The sequence below is a fragment of the Dendronephthya gigantea genome, unplaced genomic scaffold (genome assembly GCF_004324835.1).
Source record: "Dendronephthya gigantea isolate DGI-Jeju-01 unplaced genomic scaffold, DenGig_1.0 000120F, whole genome shotgun sequence".
Classification (NCBI taxonomy): Eukaryota; Metazoa; Cnidaria; class Anthozoa; order Malacalcyonacea; family Nephtheidae; genus Dendronephthya; species Dendronephthya gigantea.
Window position 1 is genome coordinate 280,909 of NW_021163130.1, and position 22,905 is coordinate 303,813.

Below are 22,905 nucleotides of genomic sequence, written 5' to 3' on the forward strand. Positions count from 1 at the left end.
AGTTACCGAGTTTAAATAAGAGCTTTTATACATGCATCAGAGCATTCGTAGCTAATTACTCGTTTACATCCATGAAAAGAAGAAAATCGCATATAAAATCGCAGCAAAAATTGCAAATGCGAAGATATGTGTTGTTAGAAACAAGACACAATATTCAAGATGATACTTTGACTCTATTTCAAAGTTATAATAAAGCCTGAAGTTCCCAATGTTCACAGCATTTAACAGAATATTTCTTTTCTAAAATTGTCGCTTGGTTCAGCAATGTCATTTTATTTACTAAAAGTGCATGCTTTTAAATTGAATAAATAAAATACCATTTGACTGTCATGTGAATATAAATCACATGAAAACATTATTTATTCATTGCGTATTTCATAAAACAGAGTTAAGGCTGCCTACATGATGCAATTTAAATACAATATATTCACATATTGTATATAACCCAATTACATGCAAATATATATTATATACATTTTATATCTACAAATAATTAGATAAAGAATTGCCCTAATAAATATCATTGATTCTAACTATAAAATTCCCATTTGAAATTGCTGTGATTTTCCACTGCTCTAAGATGTCACTAAATTCGACATAAAAGCTCGCCTTGCTATGGAAACTTCCTCATAGTGGCGTCACCATGACGTAACCGAAGCCGCCCCAAGTCGTGAAGACATCAAGTGTTGAGAAAGGATTATTTTAATAATTTATGATGATGACGTCATCGTGATATTGACAACGATGACGTCATAACATGACGTCACAATCTTCTTCATTCGGTCGTGGTCGAAACGAACGACTATGACCATTACAGAACTATAAGCAATAGAGAAGGTATATTATGAATGGTGGAGCAAAACACTATATCCTAAAATTCCTGTTCTGGCAACGCCTTCACCATACACCACTTCACATTCACAAAACGGTTTAATATATATCAATCACCTGTTCCAATTGATTATCTTTATCAAAAACTGGACTTGTTGTAGGCGATGGCGAACAAAGATCTATAACAAAATTAACTCAATCTTCAGACAAACATGGAAGATTATCCCCCATTGATTTGGTGTTACTACAGGAGGAAACATAAACTAAAGTAACTTTATTGATAATGAAGAGCTCAATCAGTTCTAAACTGTTCTTCCTTGAGGTCCAGTAAGGATTATCTCTTATTGATCCAGTGTTACTACAGAAGGAAACCTAAACTAAACTCACTTTATTTATACTGGATAGCTCTATCAGTTCTAAACTGTTCTTCCTAGAGGTCCAGTAAGGATCATTTCTTATTGATCCAGTGTTACTACAGGAGGAAACCTAAACGTAACTAGGATGATCACAAAGGATCATCACTTTTTGATCCAGTGTTAAAGCACACAATCAAAGAATTTTCAAACTCACTGTTGTGTAGCGGAGCCCTGATTGGCTCCAATTTCCTGCCATTGCCAGGGAAACCGTTTAATGGGGTCGATGAACCTCTCCAAGCAATCGGTTTCAAAACGATTCCAGCGTCGCTATTCTCTCCATCGTCACTCGGAACAGTTTGATTACGTTTCGCTTTCTTCTTCTTTTTTCGTTTCTTCTTAGTTACTGCTTGGTTTTCACTCTCGTTTAGTTGATGAATATTTTCTGACAGAGGTTCTTCGGTTATATCTTCGGTATTCCATTCATTAACCTAATTACCAGACATATTATTAGTTTAGAACTGATAGAGCTATCCAATATAACTAAAGATAGTTTAGTTAAAGCACAACTCACCACGTTTTGTGACTCAGGTTGTTCCACGTTTTCGTCAACATTTTCCACATTCTCTTCCTCAAATTCTATTTTTTTTGTTCTGTTTCCCTTCGTTTTCGAGAGATCCTTTACCCTTGGTAACACCTAAACAACAAGTTGTTTTCAAAAGTGTTACTTTTTTGGTAATCGACGAGTGTTTGAAATCGTATTTCAAGAAAAAAGCTTCAATTTTCTGAATCATTGTAAAAATTGAACTTACATTTCCAAAAACAACGGCTTCGTCATCAGAATCGACAGTCTCTTTATTTTTAGCGGCTTCCTTTTCTCGTTCGGCGCGTTCTCTGAAATATGAAATGAAAGCGTGAAATAGCCGAAAGTCAACAGAATACATAGGCAGGGTAGTTATGGACATAGATATAGAAGAAAGGTGGAAAGGTGATGTAAAATCGGTATGATGTAGGGACATATGTACAAAATTTGATTGCGCGGGGATGGATATTTGGATACAACTAAAGGTGTATATATATATATATATATATAATTATTATTCCAAATCGTCCAGCTTTTTCTAGTTCATAAACACAGTTTAATAATTGAGCGGTGTTGTTTTTTTTATCAAGAAGCCCGAGTTTCATGCATTATATAAATATGTATTAAATTGAAATTTGTCTATTAAAAACACTTAGTGATGCATCGGAAATGACGCGTGATATATTCGACTCATATTGAATTTGACACTGTCAGAATAAAAACGAATGTAGCTTGAAATATATATGTATATAGGTCAATAATAATAATATAATTTAATCATTTAACACTTGTATAGCCCTATTTACGATGACAGATCAATAGCGCTTAACACGTTATGTTCAATACGAAATCTTACAACTAGTACATGCAACATAAATTACAAATCTAAGATAAGAACAGAGTAGGTCTATACATTACTTCTATGTTCACTTCACTTCACTTCACTTCACTTCACTTCACTTCACTTCACTTCACTTTAGTGTTAATGTGTATTTTAAGGCGGTAATGCCGAGTATAGGTGAGCTAGGGTAATCAATTACGATTTTTTGGCAGTTCACTCGATGTAGGTAAATTTTAAAGGTTTTAATTTCGAGTGGAATCATACACAACATTAAAACAACGCATTCTGTTATTCAATGAATAAACTTTCTCCTTCGCAAAACGCCACAAAGGAAACTCCTAATTTCCACAGCGAAACACAAGCAATATCGTTTTGCGATAGTTTTTCAGTCGTATGAAATAGATGAGAGGGTTTATGGCGAAATTCAGACACAACAGTTTGTTTACAATGCATATATCCGTAGATGACAAACTTTTCACTAACCTTTCTTCGATTTTTTCTAACCCTTTCCAAGCGCTCAGCCCTCGTCTTCTTCTCAGCCTCTTTCTAAATTAAAAACAAGCAATGTTCTATGAAAAACACATTCTTTCTGCCCATAACAATTTACAGAAAACATAGTCTTAATCAAAGCAAAATTTTTATTTTGCGCCGAATTGTTAGACACTGATCTCTACTAAACACAGCAAAGATCAACTGGACCTGTCACTCACTAATGTCAAGTAGTATTTTTGCCCAAATGAATATAACAAATCTTACATTCTGATTGGTCAAATTTGACGTATTATGCTGTTATATTCACCTTCAGGTATATATAACAAAACCGAAATTTTAAAATGGCGGCTAGCCGTTTTGTGGACGTTTTTCACAAAGAGATAAGCGAACAAATGCAGTTCTTCTGTCAATTCACTTGTCCAAAAATACTAAATACACTGAATAACAACTCGCTGATCTCAAACCAAACGATATGTGGACAGCTCACTGATCTCACTGGCACGGAATAGGGTGGACTGATCTCAAAATCAGAACTGGATGAGTGATGAACAAACTGTTGCGAGAAAACGCTGACACAAAATCGATCACAAATACACCTGAATAGATAACTGACTGATCTCAAATGTATGTTTGTAGGGTCACACGCTGATTTTGAAAGGATAGCTCGCTCACTGATCTCAAATGCAAACACTGATTGGCAACTGGCAATGAACAGGGTGAAACTGAACTAAAAATCCAATCTGGATGGATCAAATCAAAGATGGCGGATACTGAAGCCTTTCTTGTAGGTATGATCCAGGCCTCCACGCGGAAATTTGGTAGGTAAAATGGCGGCAATTATAATTTTACCTTTGAAATTTCCGCGCCAGTGGCCTGGATCATACCTACAAGAAAGACTTCATGTTCCGCCATCTTGGCTTCACTCTGAGGGAAAGTCAGAGAGTGAGCGTTCACTCACAAAAAGGCTGACACACACAAAATCAATTGCGATGGCAACTTCAGACCAACATACCTGAATCTCAACATCTTTCTCAACTCGCTCCTTCAAAGATGCAAAATCCTCATTCATAGTTTGTAACAACCACCGTAAACCTTAAAATTAGATATTAAAGCTTTCAAACATAACAGTTGCATGTGTATCATGTGTATCAAAATCCAACAACCGTATGTAAAGAAACAAGCCTTGGCCAGCCTCGTACCCAGGCGCTTTAATAGTAAAATCATGGTGAAAAATATAACATTGCATTCAGTTATTATATAGAGGTCAGTTGAAAGAAGGCGAGCGCGCGGTGGTGCTTGGGCTTGGCTATAACCATTCAAATAAATAGGATATATGTTGAAGGCCTGTATTGAAGGAATGTACTCTGTATCTGTTTTGGATCTTTTTTCAAGTATTTTGTCAATTGCTTTGGCTATCCGATATCACCAAGAAGGAAGACAGTGTGAACCTGGCACATATTACCTAGACTTGTCCTAAACCTGGTCCAGGTCAAGCCTAGGCCTGAAGTATAAACGCGGCTTTAGAGCGTAAATTGTTGTAAATCACAGAGTGTGCAATTTTGGACCAGCGTAGCGGAAAATCACACTTGTTTCAAGATTTTCAACATCCCCCACCTAACGATTTCCACTGTGCGCTGTCGTTCAGCCTCTTGCAGACGAGCAAGTTTTCTATGACAAGGTTGGGTGTACAGAAGAACAATTAAAATTTGTCATATAAAAACTTGTCATAGAAAACTTGCTCGTCTCATACAAAACTTGCTCGTCTGTAAGAGGCTTAAGTCGCCTACGGTAGTCAGTGAAACAATTTTCAGTTTTGGAATTAACCAGACAATTGTGGTGCAAAGGCCGGCGCACACTAGAGCCATATGCCAGTTTCTCTTGTGTGCAGGCGACTTTTCCGGCGACTTTGGCCATTCGTGACACTTACGGCAAACAATCTAGCATTTAAAGGGTCTTAATTTCGAGTGGAATTATACACACTTCAAATTCAAGCCAGGAACAGTTGACGGAAAAATGAGTCAACTATAAGTCCTTCGGCAGGAATCAAACCTACGACCCTTTAAACCTCTAGGGTTTACCTGCATCGAGTGAAGTGCCAAATATCATAACTGATTTACCTTCACCTATATTTGCGGCATTACCATCATATACACATTAACCACGCTTGCTCTTGTCAGCTACCTCTGTAGCTCAGTGGCAAGAGCATTGCACAGGCATCGCAAAAGCGTACAGTAGGTTCGATTCCTGCAGGAGGACCTATAGTTGACTCATTTTTCCATCAACTGTTCCTGGCTTGAATTTGAAGTGTGTATAATTCCACTGGAAATTAAGACCATTTAAACCTCTAAAATTTACCTGAATCGAGTGAAGTGCCAAAAATCATAACTGATTTACCCTCAAATATCTAGCATATTTGATAATTTCTGCCTCGTGTGCCAAAATCTTTCCGTGCGCGGCTAAATGAAAGCTATCTGCTTACGGATTGTCTTAACAGCGCATGCGTAGTATATGGTCTCAGCCACCAATTCATTTTGCACCGCCATCTTGAATGTTTACTTTTTTATACTACGCATGCGCTGTTAAGACAATCCGTAAGCAGATAGCTTTCATTTTAAAATAGCCGCACACAGAAGGATTTCGGCACGCAAGGCAGAAATTATCAAACATGCTAGATATTTGTCGTAAAGGTTCCGAATGACCAAAGTCGCCCGCACACGAGAGAAACTGGCTTGCACGACAATGGCCACGAATGACTTTTTGCTAAGCACATAGCCCTAGTGTGCGGCGACCTTAAGGTCTACCGTTTAACCATTTACAATGACGTAACCAGCCTGACAATTTCGTCACGATATCCAAATTTCAAGTTTTTATATTCATATATATTTCACATTTATATATCATGGTCTGCAGTGTTTTGTTCTACAAATTCTAAAAACAAACCTTTCTTTAGCTGACTGTCAATTTTTCGACCCTCATTGAGTAAAGCTGTGCACTGGAACTGAAAAAATATTTCAGTTAATTCATTTTACAATTAAGATTTAGATATTAAGGCAGGAGACAGTTTCATAGAGTTATATTTCAGCATAAATTAATATCAATAAGAGATTACCCTTACTGGACCTCTAGGAAGAATAGTTTAGAACTGGTAGATCTATCCAGTATAAATAAAGTGAGTTTAGTTTAGGTTTCCTCCTGTAGCAACACTGGGTCCAATAAGAGATGATCCTTACTAGACCTCTAGGAAGAACAGTTTAGAACTGATAGAGCTATCCAGTATAAATAAAGTTAGTTTAGTTTAGGTTTCCTCCTGTAGTAACACTGGATCAATAAGAGATGATCCTTACTGGACCTCTAGGAAGAACAGTTTAGAACTGATAGAGCTATCCAGTATAAATAAAGTTAGTTTAGTTTAGGTTTCCTCCTGTAGTAACACTGGATCAATAAGAGATGATCCTTACTGGACCTCTAGGAAGAACAGTTTAGAACTGATAAATCTATGCAGTATAAATAAAGTTAGTTTAGTTTAGGTTTCCTCTTGAAGTGACACGCACTGGATCAATAAGAGATGAGCATTACTGGACCTAGCTAGCTCTACTAAAGGCCGGCGCACACTAGAGCTATGTGTTTAGCAAAAAGTCATTCGTGGCCATTGGCGTAAGGCAATTGCTCTCGTGTGCGGGCGACTTTTTTGACGACTTTGGTCATTCGTGCCACTTACGGCAAATATCTAACATGTTTGATAATTTCTGGCTCGCGCGCCAAAATTTTTCCGTGTGCGGCAAAATAAAAGCTATCTGCTTATGGATTGTCTTAGCAGCGCATGCGTAATATAAGAAAGTAAACATCCAAGATGGCGAACAGATTGCAAAAACAAAATTATGGCTGAAAGTGAAGACGAAGAGGTGTTGTTATTTTTGTTGCTGTTGCGTCGGACTAGCCTAGAATTCCGCTTTATTAAACACCGTTGTCCAAGGGTTATTAATTATATTACCTGTTTGAGAAAGCTTACTATAGCTATTTCTGCAATAGCGCATTCCCGTTTCTCTAAAATCTGTAGAAATCACATCGTATAAACACCTGTATTCTGGCCAAAGATCAACCAGTTTTGTCTTTCAATATGGTCTCAGCCACCAAATTCGTTTTGCTTTGTTTGCACCGCTATCTTGGATGTTTACTTTGGTATATTACGCATCCGTGTTAAGACAATTCATAAGCAGATAGCTTTCAGTTTGCCGCACACGGAAAGATTTTGGCGCGCGAGGCAGAAATTATCAAACATGTTAGATATTTGCCGTAAGTGGCACGAATGACCAAAGTCGTCGGAAAAGTCGCCCGCACACGAGAGCAACTGGCTTACGCCAATGGCCACGAATGACTTTTTGCTAAGCACATAGCTCTAGTGTGCGCCGGCCTTAAGGAAGAACAGTTTAGAACTGATCAGTTCTATCCAGTATAAATAAAGCTATCCAGTATAAATAAGGTTAGTTTAGTTTAGGTTTCCTTCTGTATAGTAACACTGCATGGGTCAATAAAAGATGTTCCTCACTGGACCTCTAGGAAGAACAGTTTAGAACTGACAGAGCTATCCAGTATAAATAAAGTTAGTTTAGTTTAGGTTTCTGCATGTAATCAATAGGACATGAACAGTAGAATTTAGTTACTTTACTTACAACTTTATAACGACTTTCACATTTCTTTGCCAACTGCTCTAACTCAAATTCCATATCAATATCTTGTTCAGACATTGCTCCATCAATGTCTTGTTTATTTGCAAACCTGTATATTAAAACATAAAGGTATGTTTATATATATTATACTAACTCAGTATCGGATCAGGAAGGTATGTTTATATATATTATACTAACTCAGTATCGGATCAGGAATAGATTTACTGAGGGCCATGGGGCAGGCCTCCTGCCAGGGGCATACCTCTATATCCTAGCCTGGAGGGATGAACTTTGAGTGTAAATTTGAGTATGAAGTAATTATTAGGGAATTATGAAAGGCAATTAATCAGCATCAAATTATATTTATTTCAGTCGGTAACTTAAGAGTTGGGAATTTTTAATGCATGTCTCTGATAATCCAAGCAGCACCATCTCATTATCAAAATATTTTCAAACAAACATACCAAAAACAAACTATTAATACAGTAGGTACTCATACCCAAGTGGGGGCTAGCTCTGCACACCCCTTGGCCTCACAGGGGATGGTCCACACCCCTGACAAAACCACCCCAGGTTTCTGACCGTGCTGGACAAACCACAGTTAATAGAATATACATGGTTTGGAGACCACATAAAACTACAGTACAACTCATTAACTATGTTGAGGTAGATTTAGGCGAAAAATTGTTCCTTTCTCATCACATGTCTATTGTATTTTGCACAGATAAACCAATAGCAATCTTATAATAAACATCTTTTTCAAGTCAAGGTTCACAAGCTTTACAGCAAGACGAATGCCATTGGTAATTTTGGCTAAAATACAATAAATATATGTGACGAGAAGGAACCATTTTTTGTATATAAACCAGGGCAATATAACATGTTAATGAGTTGTATTGTGCTTTTATTTAATCTCCAAACATGTATTATCTATTAACTGTGGACAAACCGACTATCATAGCCAAAGATTGCAAACTTCAGGTAAGGAACTAAGTCATTCAAAATGGATAACTTCTATACTCACACAACAAAAGGTTTCCCAGAGAGTCTTGAGTCTGATAATGCTTCACTTAAAACTGTTCTGGAATCTGCTATTCTCTCACGGTCACTTGCGTCTACAACATAAACAACGCCAAATATCTGAAAAAGAACACAATGCCATTTATTCAGCAATTGTTGACCAAATTGAAATGACCTAGAATTGGACCGGAAAGAATACTAAAGCACTAAGAACCTCTGTGCTTGTATATGTGTATATGTACCTCCGCATAATAATCTTTCCATATTCCTCGGATACGAGGTCCACCACCAACATCATAAGCTGTCACTTTAAAACTCAATAACTTGAACTCCGCACTGGAAAAACCAATTGTTGGAACTGTTGACTCTTTGGGTTCTAAAGGCCAAAATGAATATATTTTGTTAACAACTATCTTGCATTAGACAGAGTAGCAAGCTAATGGGTTAAATAAGGACACTGACAGATAGTTTTGTAAACTTATATTAACTGACAGCTAGTATACTCTCCCACTGATGAGTAAAATCATCTGGTATTAGACAGTGGAATAAAATACTATTTAAAGTAGGCCACATCTGGGTGCATTGCAAACTAATGGGTTAAGAAGAAACACTAAAAGATAGTTTTGTTAATGCATTAACTGACAGTACTCTTCCACTGATGAGTAAAATCATCTGGCATTAGACAGAGTAAAATACTAAAATTGGCCATACCTGGGTGCAATTTGCTAGCTAATGGATTAACAAGAGACACTGACAGATAGTTGCATTAACTGACAGTACTCTTCCACTGATGAGTAAAATAATTTGACATTAGACAGAGTAAAATACTAATATACTGGTATCAATATCTGCCTATATTTTAAAACATGTCAAACTTTTCATCATACTATGATTCAAACTCTCATCAGTAAGAAGATATTAAATTCGTAAAAAGGCTCTAAATAATAATTTAATACCTCCTTTCAAATCATTGATAATAGTTGATTTACCAGCGTTATCAATTCCTAACATAAGAAGTTTGACATCTCTACAAAACAAAAATTTTAAAAAATAACTGTCACAATTAAATACCACCTAAAACTAGATAGATCGTTGTTAAAGAAGGTAAATCGTATTCAATCGGCTTTGATCGCCGAAAGAAAAAAATTTAATTCTCTAAACAAATAAACAAAACAAAACGAAGCAGTTTTGTATCAAAATTTGTCGCAAATCTATACACAATTGAAATTCGATTCTTTCATAAAATGATTTTCTGTCCTTTTAAGTCGAGTGTAACCGATCTGAATTATTCAGCAATCTACTGTGCCATGAAGCTGTTTTCACGCACAGCAAAATGAGTGAACAAGACCGGAAAGATATCCGAGATTTTGGCTTAAATCAGGGGCGAAGCTTTGACAAATGTTGCTCAAATACAATGTACAATGTATTATAAAATATAACACAATATACAAACCTCGAATCCCGCTTGGATATGCTAGAAAAACATTTGGAAATGTAATTGAACATACTTCGGTGTCTAGCACGGTATAAAGTAGCCTTTCTTTAGTAAAATCATCGTCGATTTAACGCACTCTTGCTCGATAAACCAGGGTGAAAACACAAGAGATTTGCTTCAGTTCTCGACATTGTGCTTGCAGCGTTGAATGTTCCCCCACCGGCCACCGGGTTCTTTTTGAATTTTGATTAGCTGCCATGGCAACCACTGAGCTTGGGGAAAAACTGGAGTAAGGCACGGCAGGTCACGTGCACTCTGCTATATAGAAATCTTGGATGGCTCATTTGTATATCATTTTCTCTATTTCTCTATTGTTGAACTATAAATAAAGTTAGTTCAGTAACTTTAGTTTAAGTTTTCACCTGTAGTAACACTGGATTAATAAGAGATGTTCCTTACTGGACCTCTAGGAAGAACAGTTTAGAACTGATAGTGCTACCAGTATAAATAAAGTTAGTTTAGTTTAAGTTTCCTCCTGTAGTGACGTTGGATCAATAAGAGATTACCCTTACTGGATTTTTAGGAAGAACAGTTTAGAACTGATAAAGCTATCCAGTATAAATAAAGTTAGTTTAGTTTAGGTTTCCTCCTGTAGTAACACTGGATCAACAAGAGATGATCCTTACTGAACCTCTAGGAAGAACAGTTTAGAACTGATAGAGCTATCCAGTGTAAATAAAGATTAGTTTAGTTTAACTTTCCTCCTGTAGTGACACTGGATTAATAAGAGATTACCCTTACTGGACCTCTAGGAAGAACAGTTTAGAACTGATAGATCTATCCAGTGTAAATAAAGTGAGTTTAGTTTAGGTTTCCTCCTGTAGCAACACTGGGTCCAATAAGAGATGATCCTTACTAGACCTCTAGGAAGAACAGTTTAGAACTGATAGAGCTATCCAGTATAAATAAAGTTAGTTTAGTTTAGGTTTCCTCCTGTAGTAACACTGGATCAATAAGAGATGATCCTTACTGGACCTCTAGGAAGAACAGTTTAGAACTGATAGAGCTATCCAGTATAAATAAAGTTAGTTTAGTTTAGGTTTCCTCCTGTAGTAACGCTGGATCAATAAGAGATGATCCTTACTGGACCTCTAGAAAGAACAGTTTAGAACTGATAGAGCTATCCAGTATAAATAAAGTTAGTTTAGTTTAGGTTTCCTCCTGTAGTAACACTGGATCAATAAGAGATGATCCTTACTGGACCTCTAGGAAGAACACTTTAGAACTGATAGAGCTATCCAGTATATATAAAGTTAATTTAGTAACTTTAATTTAAGTTTTCACCTGTAGTAACACTGGATCAATAAGAGATTAGGAGAGAAGGATCTAGGACTCTGGATCGCGAGTGATCTAACCTGGTCGAAACATGTTTCAGAACGATGTGCCCGAGCTAACAAAATTCTCGGACTTGTAGAGCGATATTCTGGAAAAATAAGCAACGTGAGGATCGCCGGAATCTGTATCTGTCCTTGGTCCGCTCAGTTTTTGGCTACTCAAGCCAGTTTTGGTCGCCTCAAACCGTTGCCCTCATCCAACGTGTGGAGTGGGTCCAAAAGAGGGCGACGAAGTACATTTTAAATCTTCCGTACATGTGCAGGGAGAACTATCAGGGACGACCAGCCAGTTTGGACCTCTTACCACTATCTCACTGGCATGAATACTTGGAGTCATATGAAGTATTGAAGTCATATCTCAAACCAAACGACCAGATCTCGCAGACTTCCTGCGGCAACCAAATCTCCTTTCGGCCAGCCAAATGGAAAACCACTACCTCTAACGCTCCTTCTTTATTCGTGTAACTAGAACCTGGAATTCCTTACCAACCACAATAAAATCTCCTGGTAATAATATTAAGCAATTCAAATCCGCTTTACTAAATTATTACCTGAGATCCCTGATTGAATGCTTCAATGAAGAAGATCCGAGGACATGGCAGACTATTTGTCTGAAGTGCAACACTATAGCCGTCTCTTACATTCTAAATTAACTTGTTGTTTTTTGACTCCTGTCATATTGTATATGTTAATTGTGTGTATTTTTGTTCAAAGGGCCCACAGTAATTGGTTTTCACTGTTGTGGTGTCCCTGCAATTCTTGTCCTTGTTTTGTTCAGACGCCTGTTCGACGTCCTGTCATTTCTATTGGCAAAGTTAAATAAATAAAGGGATAAATAATAAAATACTGGACCTATAAGAAGAACAGTTTAGAACTGATAGTGCTATCCAGTATAAATAAGGATAGTTTAGCTTAGGCTCCATCCATACGTACCCGGTTGTTTTTAAAAACGGAGGGTTTTTTATCCGTTTTGTCCTTGCGTCCAAACGTAACCGGCGTTTTCGGCAACAAAAGACGGAGGTCAGTTTCAAAAACGCTCTCCAGAGTGGAGATTTTCAAAAACGCCGGTTAGTTGTTTACGTGTGGACGGACGAAAACGGAGGATTTCGAATTCGATGACGTTTATAATCGGATCCAGTCTATAACAGGCCATTAACCGCGCGTTTTTTGTACCTCTTCAAGATGGTGAACTAAAATTGCTTGGCTGTTTTACTTTGGCCAATTTCATAATTTCAAGTCTAATAACATGTATTCAGCTTCATGCTACTCTGCTAAACCTCCACGGAGAGTGTTTAAAAAAGCGAAAGAATATGATGAAATTGCTTCCCGTCTCGATCAAAACTCTCTCCCGTCTCGATCTGAGGTAAAATGAACGTGCCCTTTTCTAAAACTCTGCTCCCGCGCCCTAAACTGCTTCCGGCGCCCTGTTCGTCCCATGCTTGATTTCTTGCAATTGTTTCTGTGAGATTTCAGCAGCGTGTACAATGACAATGCATTTTTGTTTAGTCAGATCTGGCTCTCGAAGTAGCCTACTTCGCACTAATTTGTCGTCTCGAATTCCTACTACTAATTTGTTGCGAATTAGGTCATCTTGAAGGCTACCATAAGCACATTTCTTAGCTTCTCATTTTTTTGAAAACTGATCGGCGTTCATATTAATCCCACCGCTGCCACAATGTAGTTTGACTTGTAGTTTATTAAGTAAAGGATAATGACCTCCAAATACATGAGAACTAATATAGTGTCCCAAAAAAATCCCCCCCCCCTATAGCATAGTTATTAGGTTGAGGCATTCAAATAAAACGTCTTGCTTTCAATTGGGTTTATCATAATATTAAGGCAATCAGATTCTAGATTGCGAGGCATTTTTTTGGGACACCCTGTATATGCATATACCTATCATAAGCTCATTAATCATATGAAATGTCAAAAATATGTTCAATAAACTTGAATATTTCAACACAAAAGATTTGTTCAGCTAAACGGCTTTTGAGCAACCGACCCCCGAAGTGAAAATATGCTATTCTTACTAACAATTTGTTTCAGCCTCGTATTTGCTAATTTTATGTCCGTTTCGTATTGAAGATGTTACGCAAGGCTTTATTGTGTTTAGATATATATAGGCAAAAGACATATAAAGACATTGTCATTCAATAGAAACCTGATCTCTCATAATGTGTAAAAATTTCACCTACAATATCCTGTTGAAGTTGGATTACGTTTTTTTTATACACCCTGGGTATAGGTAAAAATCTATTCAATTTATTCATAACAATTCTTATCTCATTTGACATAAAATTCAGAACATGGCGTGCGCCTGGTTCGCGTATTAATATTGCTATGACTAATTGTCGACACAGATCGGACGCGATTTGGCAACGCAACGCTAATTTTCAGTTTTCACAAGCACATAAATTATTTCTCGAGGCAAAAGTTGGAATCTATGGACGCCAGAGTAGTCAAAATGTATTCTCGTTAAGTAATCTACAAGTATATAATAATAGTTTAAATTTTATTAGCTTTTGGAAAATGAAAAACTTTTAAAAATCGCAGGGTTGCCAAATCGCGTCCGGTATGTTTGGACCTTAAAACGAGATAAATGTGATATTTTACTTTGAAATTTGGTTATTACAGCGCAGATTAGGCTTTCTATAGCAAACTCCTAAAATATTCATTTCGGCCGTTAATCAGGTCCATTATTATCTGATATTCATAAGCATTATAGTTCAACTGGACATTACGTTATAAATCCCATATCTCTCACATGCAGGCTCAATCCAAATATATTTAGCACTGTTAAATCATCAGCTACAAATTTGTTGTAGCAGACGCTTTCAATTTTCCCGCAAATCATTTTAATCGAAACTTTGAAACAGTCAGAGCTCTTGTGTTGAATATTAAGGGGTGTTTGTAAAAAAATTTTTAGTAGCTTTTAATAAGATGGTTAGATGCCGTTTAGTGAAATAGTTATATAAACTGACATTTTAGACAGGGGAATTAGGCGTCACCTAAATTGCATGTATCTATCAGGCAACAAATCTAGAGTTAAAACCTTTTCAGAACTCGTGTCTAGCAGTGTTCCTTTGGCAACAGGGATTGATTACCAACTGTAATTGGCGGTAAAAAAGACCAAAAACAAGGAAAGACTTTGATGGATGCTTGATCGATGATTAGAATTTCATGCCATAAACAAAACAGTTTGACATGCATACGATCTTCGATCAAATTATCAATCTTTTGAAATTCCCGAACTAAGGCCAGTTTCAGACATCGAACGTTTCATGTGCTAAATCGAATGCAAATGAACTTCAACAAAGCCTTTAGTTCATTTGCATTAGGTTCGGTGCATGAAAAGTTCGACGTCTGCCGAAAACTGGCCTAATGCATTATAGTCAATTTATATTGATTATTGTAGTATAGCCTCAGTTTATATTACCAATTAAAACCCCGTTGTGGGTTTTTATTTACAATTGTATTCGTTGACTACATATGGAATATAAGCTTATTGATTAAAGAAAATGAGGCGCCGCTTCCATGCAGAAGAGGAATAATTGTTGTTATTATACGACAGGTGAAAACTGCTCGTAAGTTTCTTTCTAAACTTGTTGTTAATATCTTTAATTTATCATTTTTGTTTTGCCCGTTTAGTTAGTAGCCCAAAAGTTCTCCATTAGTGAAACGTGAGGATAGCTAGGGTGCCATTCAGGGGGCCCACCGTTATACAATAGCCCACTCTGAGTAATATCAAGCATGCAACCAGATTAATGGACTTATATTAATTTTCTGTTTTGCAATTTAAATACTCCACTTGTACACAGGACACTTCGCAAGGCCAGAATGCGTATCATCTGCATAGGGCTAAAATAACAAATACTATAAACCTGTGTTACCTGAGTTTGATAATATTTATAAAATCTAAAAGCACGTCTTTTCCTCTCATCGCAAAATCCAGCAACGCGCAAGCTCGCTGCGAGTGTTTGCATCTAATTGAAATAAACTGTCAAGCATTGTGATTGGACGAAATTACACACAGCGAGCTTGCGAGTTGGTTTTTGCAATGAGTGGGTGAGATGATGTACGTGATCCCTTTTCGTTTTTGCAAAAAGCCCGTTTTTACTGCGTGAATTTGTAAATGATTTTTATATAATATATTAGAGTGAACATTCGTAAAAAGTAATAAGCGATCGCACTTTCTAGCGAGAAATTACTTTGCTTACCTATCACATCATTGCCTTCACCAAATTTAAGTTTCTCCCTTCTCTTCGCGCGAATAAATTTGCCTAGTGGAGAACGGCCTTCAACTCACATAAGATAAACTTTTATTCTCATTATTTAAATTAAAATTGCACTAAAAAATTGTCGTTGAAGGCAACAAGATTTCAGTTATTTCAAAGTAAATGGAATTAATGAGATGCATAATTCATGTAACAGTCAATTTCATCACAGTAACGATGGCTTTGTTGACAAATTTTCAATGTTTTAGTGCATTTTTATCCCAAATAAATTATTCGCCATTGGGCTGTCTATGGACAGATCATTCAAGATTAGTTGTGAAAACAGCTCAAAACGCGGATAAAGGAATGGATATCAAGGAGGTTCATGAAAAACGTTTAACCAGAAAATCGTTGCAGACTTTGGCGTATATAGTTAACACGGCTAAGGTGACGGTATATAGTTAACACACTAAAGTGATAAATAAAGTGATGATGATGATGACACAACAATTCATTAGCAGTTTGGCGTTTAAAGTAACTGCCAATCTCATACGGTCTCTATTAATGCCAAGCGCTGCATGTGCTCAACTCATGTAAAGCAAAATTGTTTTCACGTGATGTATATTGTAATATTTATTCGAGAAAAACCTAACAAAAATGACATTTATTAACGTTAGTATACCGATTTCAATTATACAAAGACAAAAGTAAAAATGTTGAAAACACAAAACATTAAGTCAACCGAGTTTCTTAAAATAACTCAGTTCACAAATTTACACTACAAATTGCATCAGGTAATTAAGCTTATTAAATTCAAATTTAATTCGGTTTCAATTTGTTCGGTCGAATTATCATGTTAACGAATGCCTGCACTGATGAGGCGGTTTGGCAGCGGTTTGTGACCATTCTGGTTGAAAGCAACACCTTTGTAAGCTTTGTTTGAGACAGCCGATGTGCGGAAGTAGGCAGAGGTTGTGTCACCACACCAGTGATTGCACTTTTTGTAACAGTTTTTGGTGAACCCGGAGACGTGCAGTCCCTTGTAGAACGTTGTGTCACATATCAACAATTGGAATTTGTACTGCGTTGTGGCTACACCTTGCGCCGTCCACAAGCCATAAGCATTTGCCTGCTTATCGTAATTTCCAGTGAATGTCACAGGTGGACCACTCTTTTTAAAGGCTGCTTTTTGCTTGGATTTCTCATCAACAAATATCGCTTCAGTGAACTGAAAATAGAAAGAAATTACTTTTACATTAACTATTTTATTAATTATTATTTAAATTCAAATATATTAATTACTTATGAAATTTTCATATCTGTTATACTTCCGCAGACCGCAGAACAGTATCACGTGCGCAAGTGTGCGCGAGGATGAATTTTGAAAACAAAGTTTTTGTGTAAAGAATATTACGTTTGGCAGTAAAATGCAGAGGAATTGACGAATTGTATGCAGAAGCGTAAACATTATCCGAAAAGAAGTTGGTAATCATGCGATGGCGAGTACAATTCGTGATTAATACGACCGGTGATTAATGGAACAACTTTACTCCTCTCGACCAATCAGCAACCAGAATTTTTAGTACGCTAATAATGAATTTTTACCGCAAAATGAGGAGGTATTTGAGCTTCGAAAAAGTGCCATTGGAGCAATAATTTACAAATACTTCTCATTTGACCACATTTTATTTCAAAGGTATGTCATAGGACAATTTCGACATGATACAATTCGACCGTTTTATTGGAGTAAAGTCAATTTACCGGTATGTTATTACAATCTGCACGATAGCCAAGGGCAGGTGTGGTGACAAGTTCAGTTTTGATATTAACATGACTGTCCGTCGTGTAACACATTGTCCATCCTCCACCAAACGAGGTCATATCACAGTATACTTGAAATGGTTTACCAGCGCCATCTCCGTCTGGATCAATCAAATATTCTCCATCTCCGACACTCAACCCTCTCTTTTTTATATCAAGACAACTCGTACCTTGAAAAATTGGTAAAAATTATTTTCTATAGTCTTAATTTTCTATGATCTATAGCCTTTATGGCATGACAGAATTATATATTAATTAGTGAATAGCGAGAAAAAATCGCCATGCTGCGATAGGTCTATATGCATGGCATACTTAATTTGGAAGTGATACCTGATTGAGGAGAGCAATTTCGTTTCTTAGAACGCCAGTACTTGCCATCGCAAAACTGCAGAGCAACTCGGTACGTTCCTTCTTGATTTTCTGAACATTTCTGGACTAAGGAAGATTGAAGAGTCTGCAAATACAAGAGAGACAGAGATATAGACACAGATATATATTAATGTAAGAATTGGAACTGCAAAATCTCTGTGAATACAAAATGGGGACACAAATAATTATATCAAACTTTCATATAATAATTATTCATTTTGAGCCTGATTTCTGTTCAGCAGCGCCTTCCTCTTGTAAGAAGCTTTCAATGAAAGATTATAGTTCTGATTTTAGTCCAATAAGTATCCAAATATTACTATATAGAAGTCACCGAAACAACAATATAGCAACATGTATCAGTTTTGCTAGTCATATAATTATAAACAATTTATACAATTGGTATATATAGTTACTTCATAGTTATTTAGTTTATTTATACAACACAATTCCAAATTTTCTGCCATGTTTCATCTTTATCTCCAGTTTCTACGGATATTTCCAATTTTGACCATAATATAAGACTATAATATTCACTACATTCTTTTCGAGCAACACTGGTGATTTAACAATTATACTCCTTCCTGCCAATTGAAGCGCATTTAACATGACTTTCATTGTATCACGTTGTATTGACATTATATTCTGTCTCATTTAATTCATACTTTTCAAATGTCATATAATGTGGACTATAAAGGATAATCGTATCAGCAATGCATGGTATTCAGATGGTGGATCCAGCAATAGTGCACTAATTTGCATGAAACAAGAAAACTGCTAAAAATAACAACTTTGTTTTGTAATGCAAATTAGTGCACTAGCGCTGGATCCACCCCTGATGGTATTGGTATGGATTACCTCGTTTGGTGCTATAAATCTTACTAATAACATTCTAAAAATGTTACTAATAACATTCATGTTACTAATAACATTCACTTGTTATATATTGTTGGCACTAATTATATGTAAAAGGTCGTCACATGAATGTGTACGTTAATGTGTAAGTAAAGCCAGTTTTCCACTAGCGATATTTTTCACGCGAAGCGAATTTATTTGCGCTTTGTATTTGAACAATAGACCTAATCAGCTTCCATGCAAATTAGCCCATTTCAGATGTTGTGACCATGGAACAGCCAATAAAACTTAACCATTTCAGACCATGTGAGCTCTTTGCTTAAAGTCCCTAACCTGCTTGCCCCAAGCAATACAAGTACGCTTAGCGTACCTATTTTTATTCAGTGATATTCCACTCGTCTTGGTGAATAATTGTTAAATAATAATTATTTGGCTAGTATAAAGAACGGTAAAAAGTTCATTGCCATGCATGAGAAACTTATATCCAGCTTTCGCGAATAGAAATATGAGAAACGAATTTCATCACGGGACAGATGGGTTCTCTTTATCGAAATTTGAATATAAAGGTCACACTTGAGCGGTGATTAACAGACCCGCGGTTTACTTACTTTAGATCTACCCTCAGCCCCATTTAAAGAAACCAGAGTTATACAAGCAAAGACACCAATCTTCAAGCAAATCATCTTTGTATAATATACAATATTGCCAACTCAAGGAGACTCTTCAGTTACCTAAAGCTGAAGTGGAAAAGTTTAAGTGTATGTTAATCTGCCCCATTATTTATAATCAGGGCCATAAATAGATGCTGCAATTGACCTTTCGCACAATAGACCAACTTTTGATTTAGGCAACGAAAAGAGAATTTCCCAAACCTGCATGCTAAACTTAGGGGCTGTTTACATGAGCCCTATATAGGGAGGGGTCCTACCAAGCGAGATGGTGCGTGCTACTATGAATCCATAGGGCTGAACTTTACAATACATTTCTGTTTCAACCAATAGCATAGCTTCGTTCTTTAGAAAGCATTATCCAATTGGGCGAAAGCTATCGAGCACTGCGACATGTCCCTCAGCAATTACACCATTTGACGGTTCCTTCGTTAATTTTCCAAAGCAATAACAGAGTACATTGTTGAAAAAACATTAGGAAAAGTTAAGATACTTTAAATGAAATTGTGAAAATAACAGTTTTGTGTTTTTTGCCAGCCATTTTTTTGGCGCCTATACGGGTTGCCCAGACTCGGCCCTAAACCTGGTGCTAGAATTTTACATGTAAACATGGAAGGGAAAACAGCGCTACAGGTTAATTGGGGTTATGTTATGATGTAAAGCCTTAAATAGTTGGGTACGTCTTCGCAAAACGACATACCAAGCCCGTTTCAGCCGTCGAACTTTTCATGTGGCGAATCAAGTGCAAAATGTAAACTGTTTCTGCTTCGGTGTATTCAGTATTGTTTAAATTACGAATAAATTTGAAAGTTGTTTTTATCCAGCGCTTGTGTATGTTAAAAAAGTTATTTTGCTCAATCTCATCGTATAGTGACTAATATAGCTAACTCGGCGCTGGACGCCTCGTCGATTATCAGCAAAATAACTGTTAAACATATAAATCTCAATTAATATACAAATATATAAATATCCCTTGCAAATATCACTCTTACTGAAGGAGGTTTGAACCAAATGATGTTGCGTAGCCTGTTCCTGCCAGAGTCCAGCGGATTTGTAGCGGTAAACATGCACCACATGCAGCACCCCAGCGCGTTCACGTTTTCCTTTGTCGTCAATCTCTATATAGTAGCTGAATGCAACCAGTATATATAACATTTGTTTTCCAAACTTAAAGCGCCGTGGTACGATTCTGGCCTAGCGAGCTCGCGTGTTAATTTCGCGTTTAATTATTGCGGTGAGCTTTCTTAAAACGCCAAGACGAATGATACGCGCTGAATCTTCGTCGCTAGTGCATTAGCTTTGCTTTAATATTTATTGGTGATGTATTTTTTAGAATTTATACCTGCTTTTATCACGTTAGGAATAGAATAATTGTGATCCACCAAAGAGACGGTTTACATCAGCCCGGTTACCCGAGATTCAGCAAAGTGTGAGAAGACTCTGAGGTGTTGACTCAACAAACAAGCACATGCTATTGACAGCCAAATCATTAGTGCATGCTACCTATATATCAAGAAAACAAAGAAAACAAAAGTCCAAGGCAAAAAAAGGGAAAAAACACAAGTTGAAAACAAACAAAACAAAGAGAACAAAAGTCCAATACAAGTAAAACAAAGAAAACAAAGAACTAGTGTGATGTTTCTTGGTCTCGCATATATGCAGCTATCTACCAGCCCTATGTCTGGTGATTACACGACTGCCAAGATCATGTTCTATGCTCATTTCAATACTTAAAGTCATATCCAGCTTCGTTCTCGGTTAAAACACCTAAATCACCAGTAACCTCCCTGCATTAAAATTCAGTAGATCGTGTTTGACCGTTCAGGTAATGTAAAAGATATTAAGTGTCTATATTTTAGTCATTTCATTTTTTAAAGTAGAATTATTTCTAATATAACATTTATAGTACGCGGCTACGCGCGTCAATGTACGCGTAATTTCCTAATTGATCAATCTGTTTATTTTTCATACAAAAATGGATCAAACTTTGAGCTTCTGAGTAAAATACTTTCGTGCTGTATGAAAAGAAAATAGAAAAAACTATTTCCTTCAAACTTATGGTGAAAATTGCGTATACTTAGTTCAGCTTATAAAACAATTAATCATGATTTCGAACTGTGTCTATCACATCTGACGTAAATGGGAGGAGCTAAACTGACACCTTGCGAAATTTCTTTATGATCCACGGGGTGTCCGAATATGAGATAAAGGTTTCATTTCGGTTTCCCGAAACCGAGTAACTCATAATATGCATGGGCATGCTAAAGTAAATATATATGTACAATTTTCTATTAATCCGCTCTGCAGTCTAATGTGTAGTAATTTAATTATTTGTCATTTACAAACCCCTTGAATACAGTTTGATGTATATATTGCTAAATATAAATATATTGAGAACTAAACTCTTTTACGCTTTACGGAACCTCGTAATATCGCTCTTCCTGTTTACTTCAATTTTAATTTCGAACAGCACGTAGTAGAGCAGGAAAGGCGCTAGAGCTAGTTATTCTGCATTCGACGGCTGAAAACTCTTTAAACTGACCCAGGCGTCGTACTTCTGCCTTGTAAATTCCGTCAATATAATAATTTGAATAGTTTTTCATATTACATCAAGAAAACAAAGAAAATAAAAGGCTAAAACGCAGAAAACAAAGAGCCATTGTGACAGAGTTTGGAGTGGCCTCCGAAGTTCACAAATCTGGCAACCCTGCATTAAACAAAGATTTATTATATTTGGTCATGAAATTGGGAACAAATAGTCAACCTAGACCGGAAAAATATCGCCCACAAATACTCTTTCACTTGTTTGTTTTTTCGTTGTGCATAATTATACAGGGGTTGGACAAAAAAAGTAGCCCTCGACGAAATGTTGCACACTTATACCATTTCACTATAAATGAAGGTAGAGCCAATAAACTGATGTTTTGTGTTTGTGCGTATTTCTTTTCTTTCACAAACCAGTTCAAATAAATTGTGATAATTAAACTCCACATGAAGAGAATAAAATTCATTTGTACCACTGATATGGATGGTATGAAATTGTTTGTCAAATAAGTGTCTGCCTTATGACCCTAAAAGACACAATACAGCCCCTCTGAATTACCGATGTTTGTATGCTCATGGAAATGTACCAAAAAACACCCCTCTCTAAAAACTTATACGCTTTACTTATACCTTAAATCTACGACATACGTACAATTAATTACATTTTAAACCTATACACCTGTGGGCTATGCATGTTTGAACGCAAATGTTGTGTCCCAGACCGACAGTGTTTGTATATCAAGCATTGTTTTCGGCGACCGGCCATGTTATAAAAAATTACTACCACGAATCTCCGGATCAGACAAAATCCCAATTTTTGG

At 36.6% G+C, this 22,905-nt stretch overlaps 2 protein-coding genes across 3 annotated transcripts; both read right to left on the minus strand.

The window, feature by feature from the left end:
• Positions 1-1,336: 1,336 nt before the first annotated feature.
• On the minus strand, positions 1,337-10,438 carry LOC114535536 (ADP-ribosylation factor-like protein 13B). The gene is made up of 11 exons (XM_028556836.1): positions 10,241-10,438; positions 9,744-9,814; positions 9,030-9,163; positions 8,792-8,907; positions 7,771-7,876; positions 6,041-6,098; positions 4,113-4,192; positions 3,081-3,154; positions 1,997-2,078; positions 1,759-1,881; positions 1,337-1,675 (listed from the first exon to the last, which is right to left on the minus strand). The coding sequence occupies exons 1-11, from the start codon at positions 10,291-10,293 to the stop codon at positions 1,337-1,339; spliced, it is 1,236 nt and encodes a 411-aa protein (XP_028412637.1). The 5' UTR covers positions 10,294-10,438.
• Positions 10,439-16,450: 6,012 nt separating this feature from the next.
• LOC114535516 lies at positions 16,451-21,010 on the minus strand. 2 transcript variants are annotated; one of them, XM_028556817.1, is made up of 6 exons: positions 20,883-21,010; positions 20,533-20,669; positions 19,481-19,609; positions 17,982-18,105; positions 17,592-17,821; positions 16,451-17,058 (listed from the first exon to the last, which is right to left on the minus strand). In XM_028556817.1, the coding sequence occupies exons 3-6, from the start codon at positions 19,553-19,555 to the stop codon at positions 16,687-16,689; spliced, it is 801 nt and encodes a 266-aa protein (XP_028412618.1). In that variant the 5' UTR covers positions 19,556-19,609; positions 20,533-20,669; positions 20,883-21,010; the 3' UTR covers positions 16,451-16,686. The 2 variants fall into 2 exon arrangements, with proteins under 2 accessions (XP_028412618.1, XP_028412617.1); XM_028556816.1 differs by lacking the exon at positions 20,533-20,669.
• Positions 21,011-22,905: the final 1,895 nt, after the last annotated feature.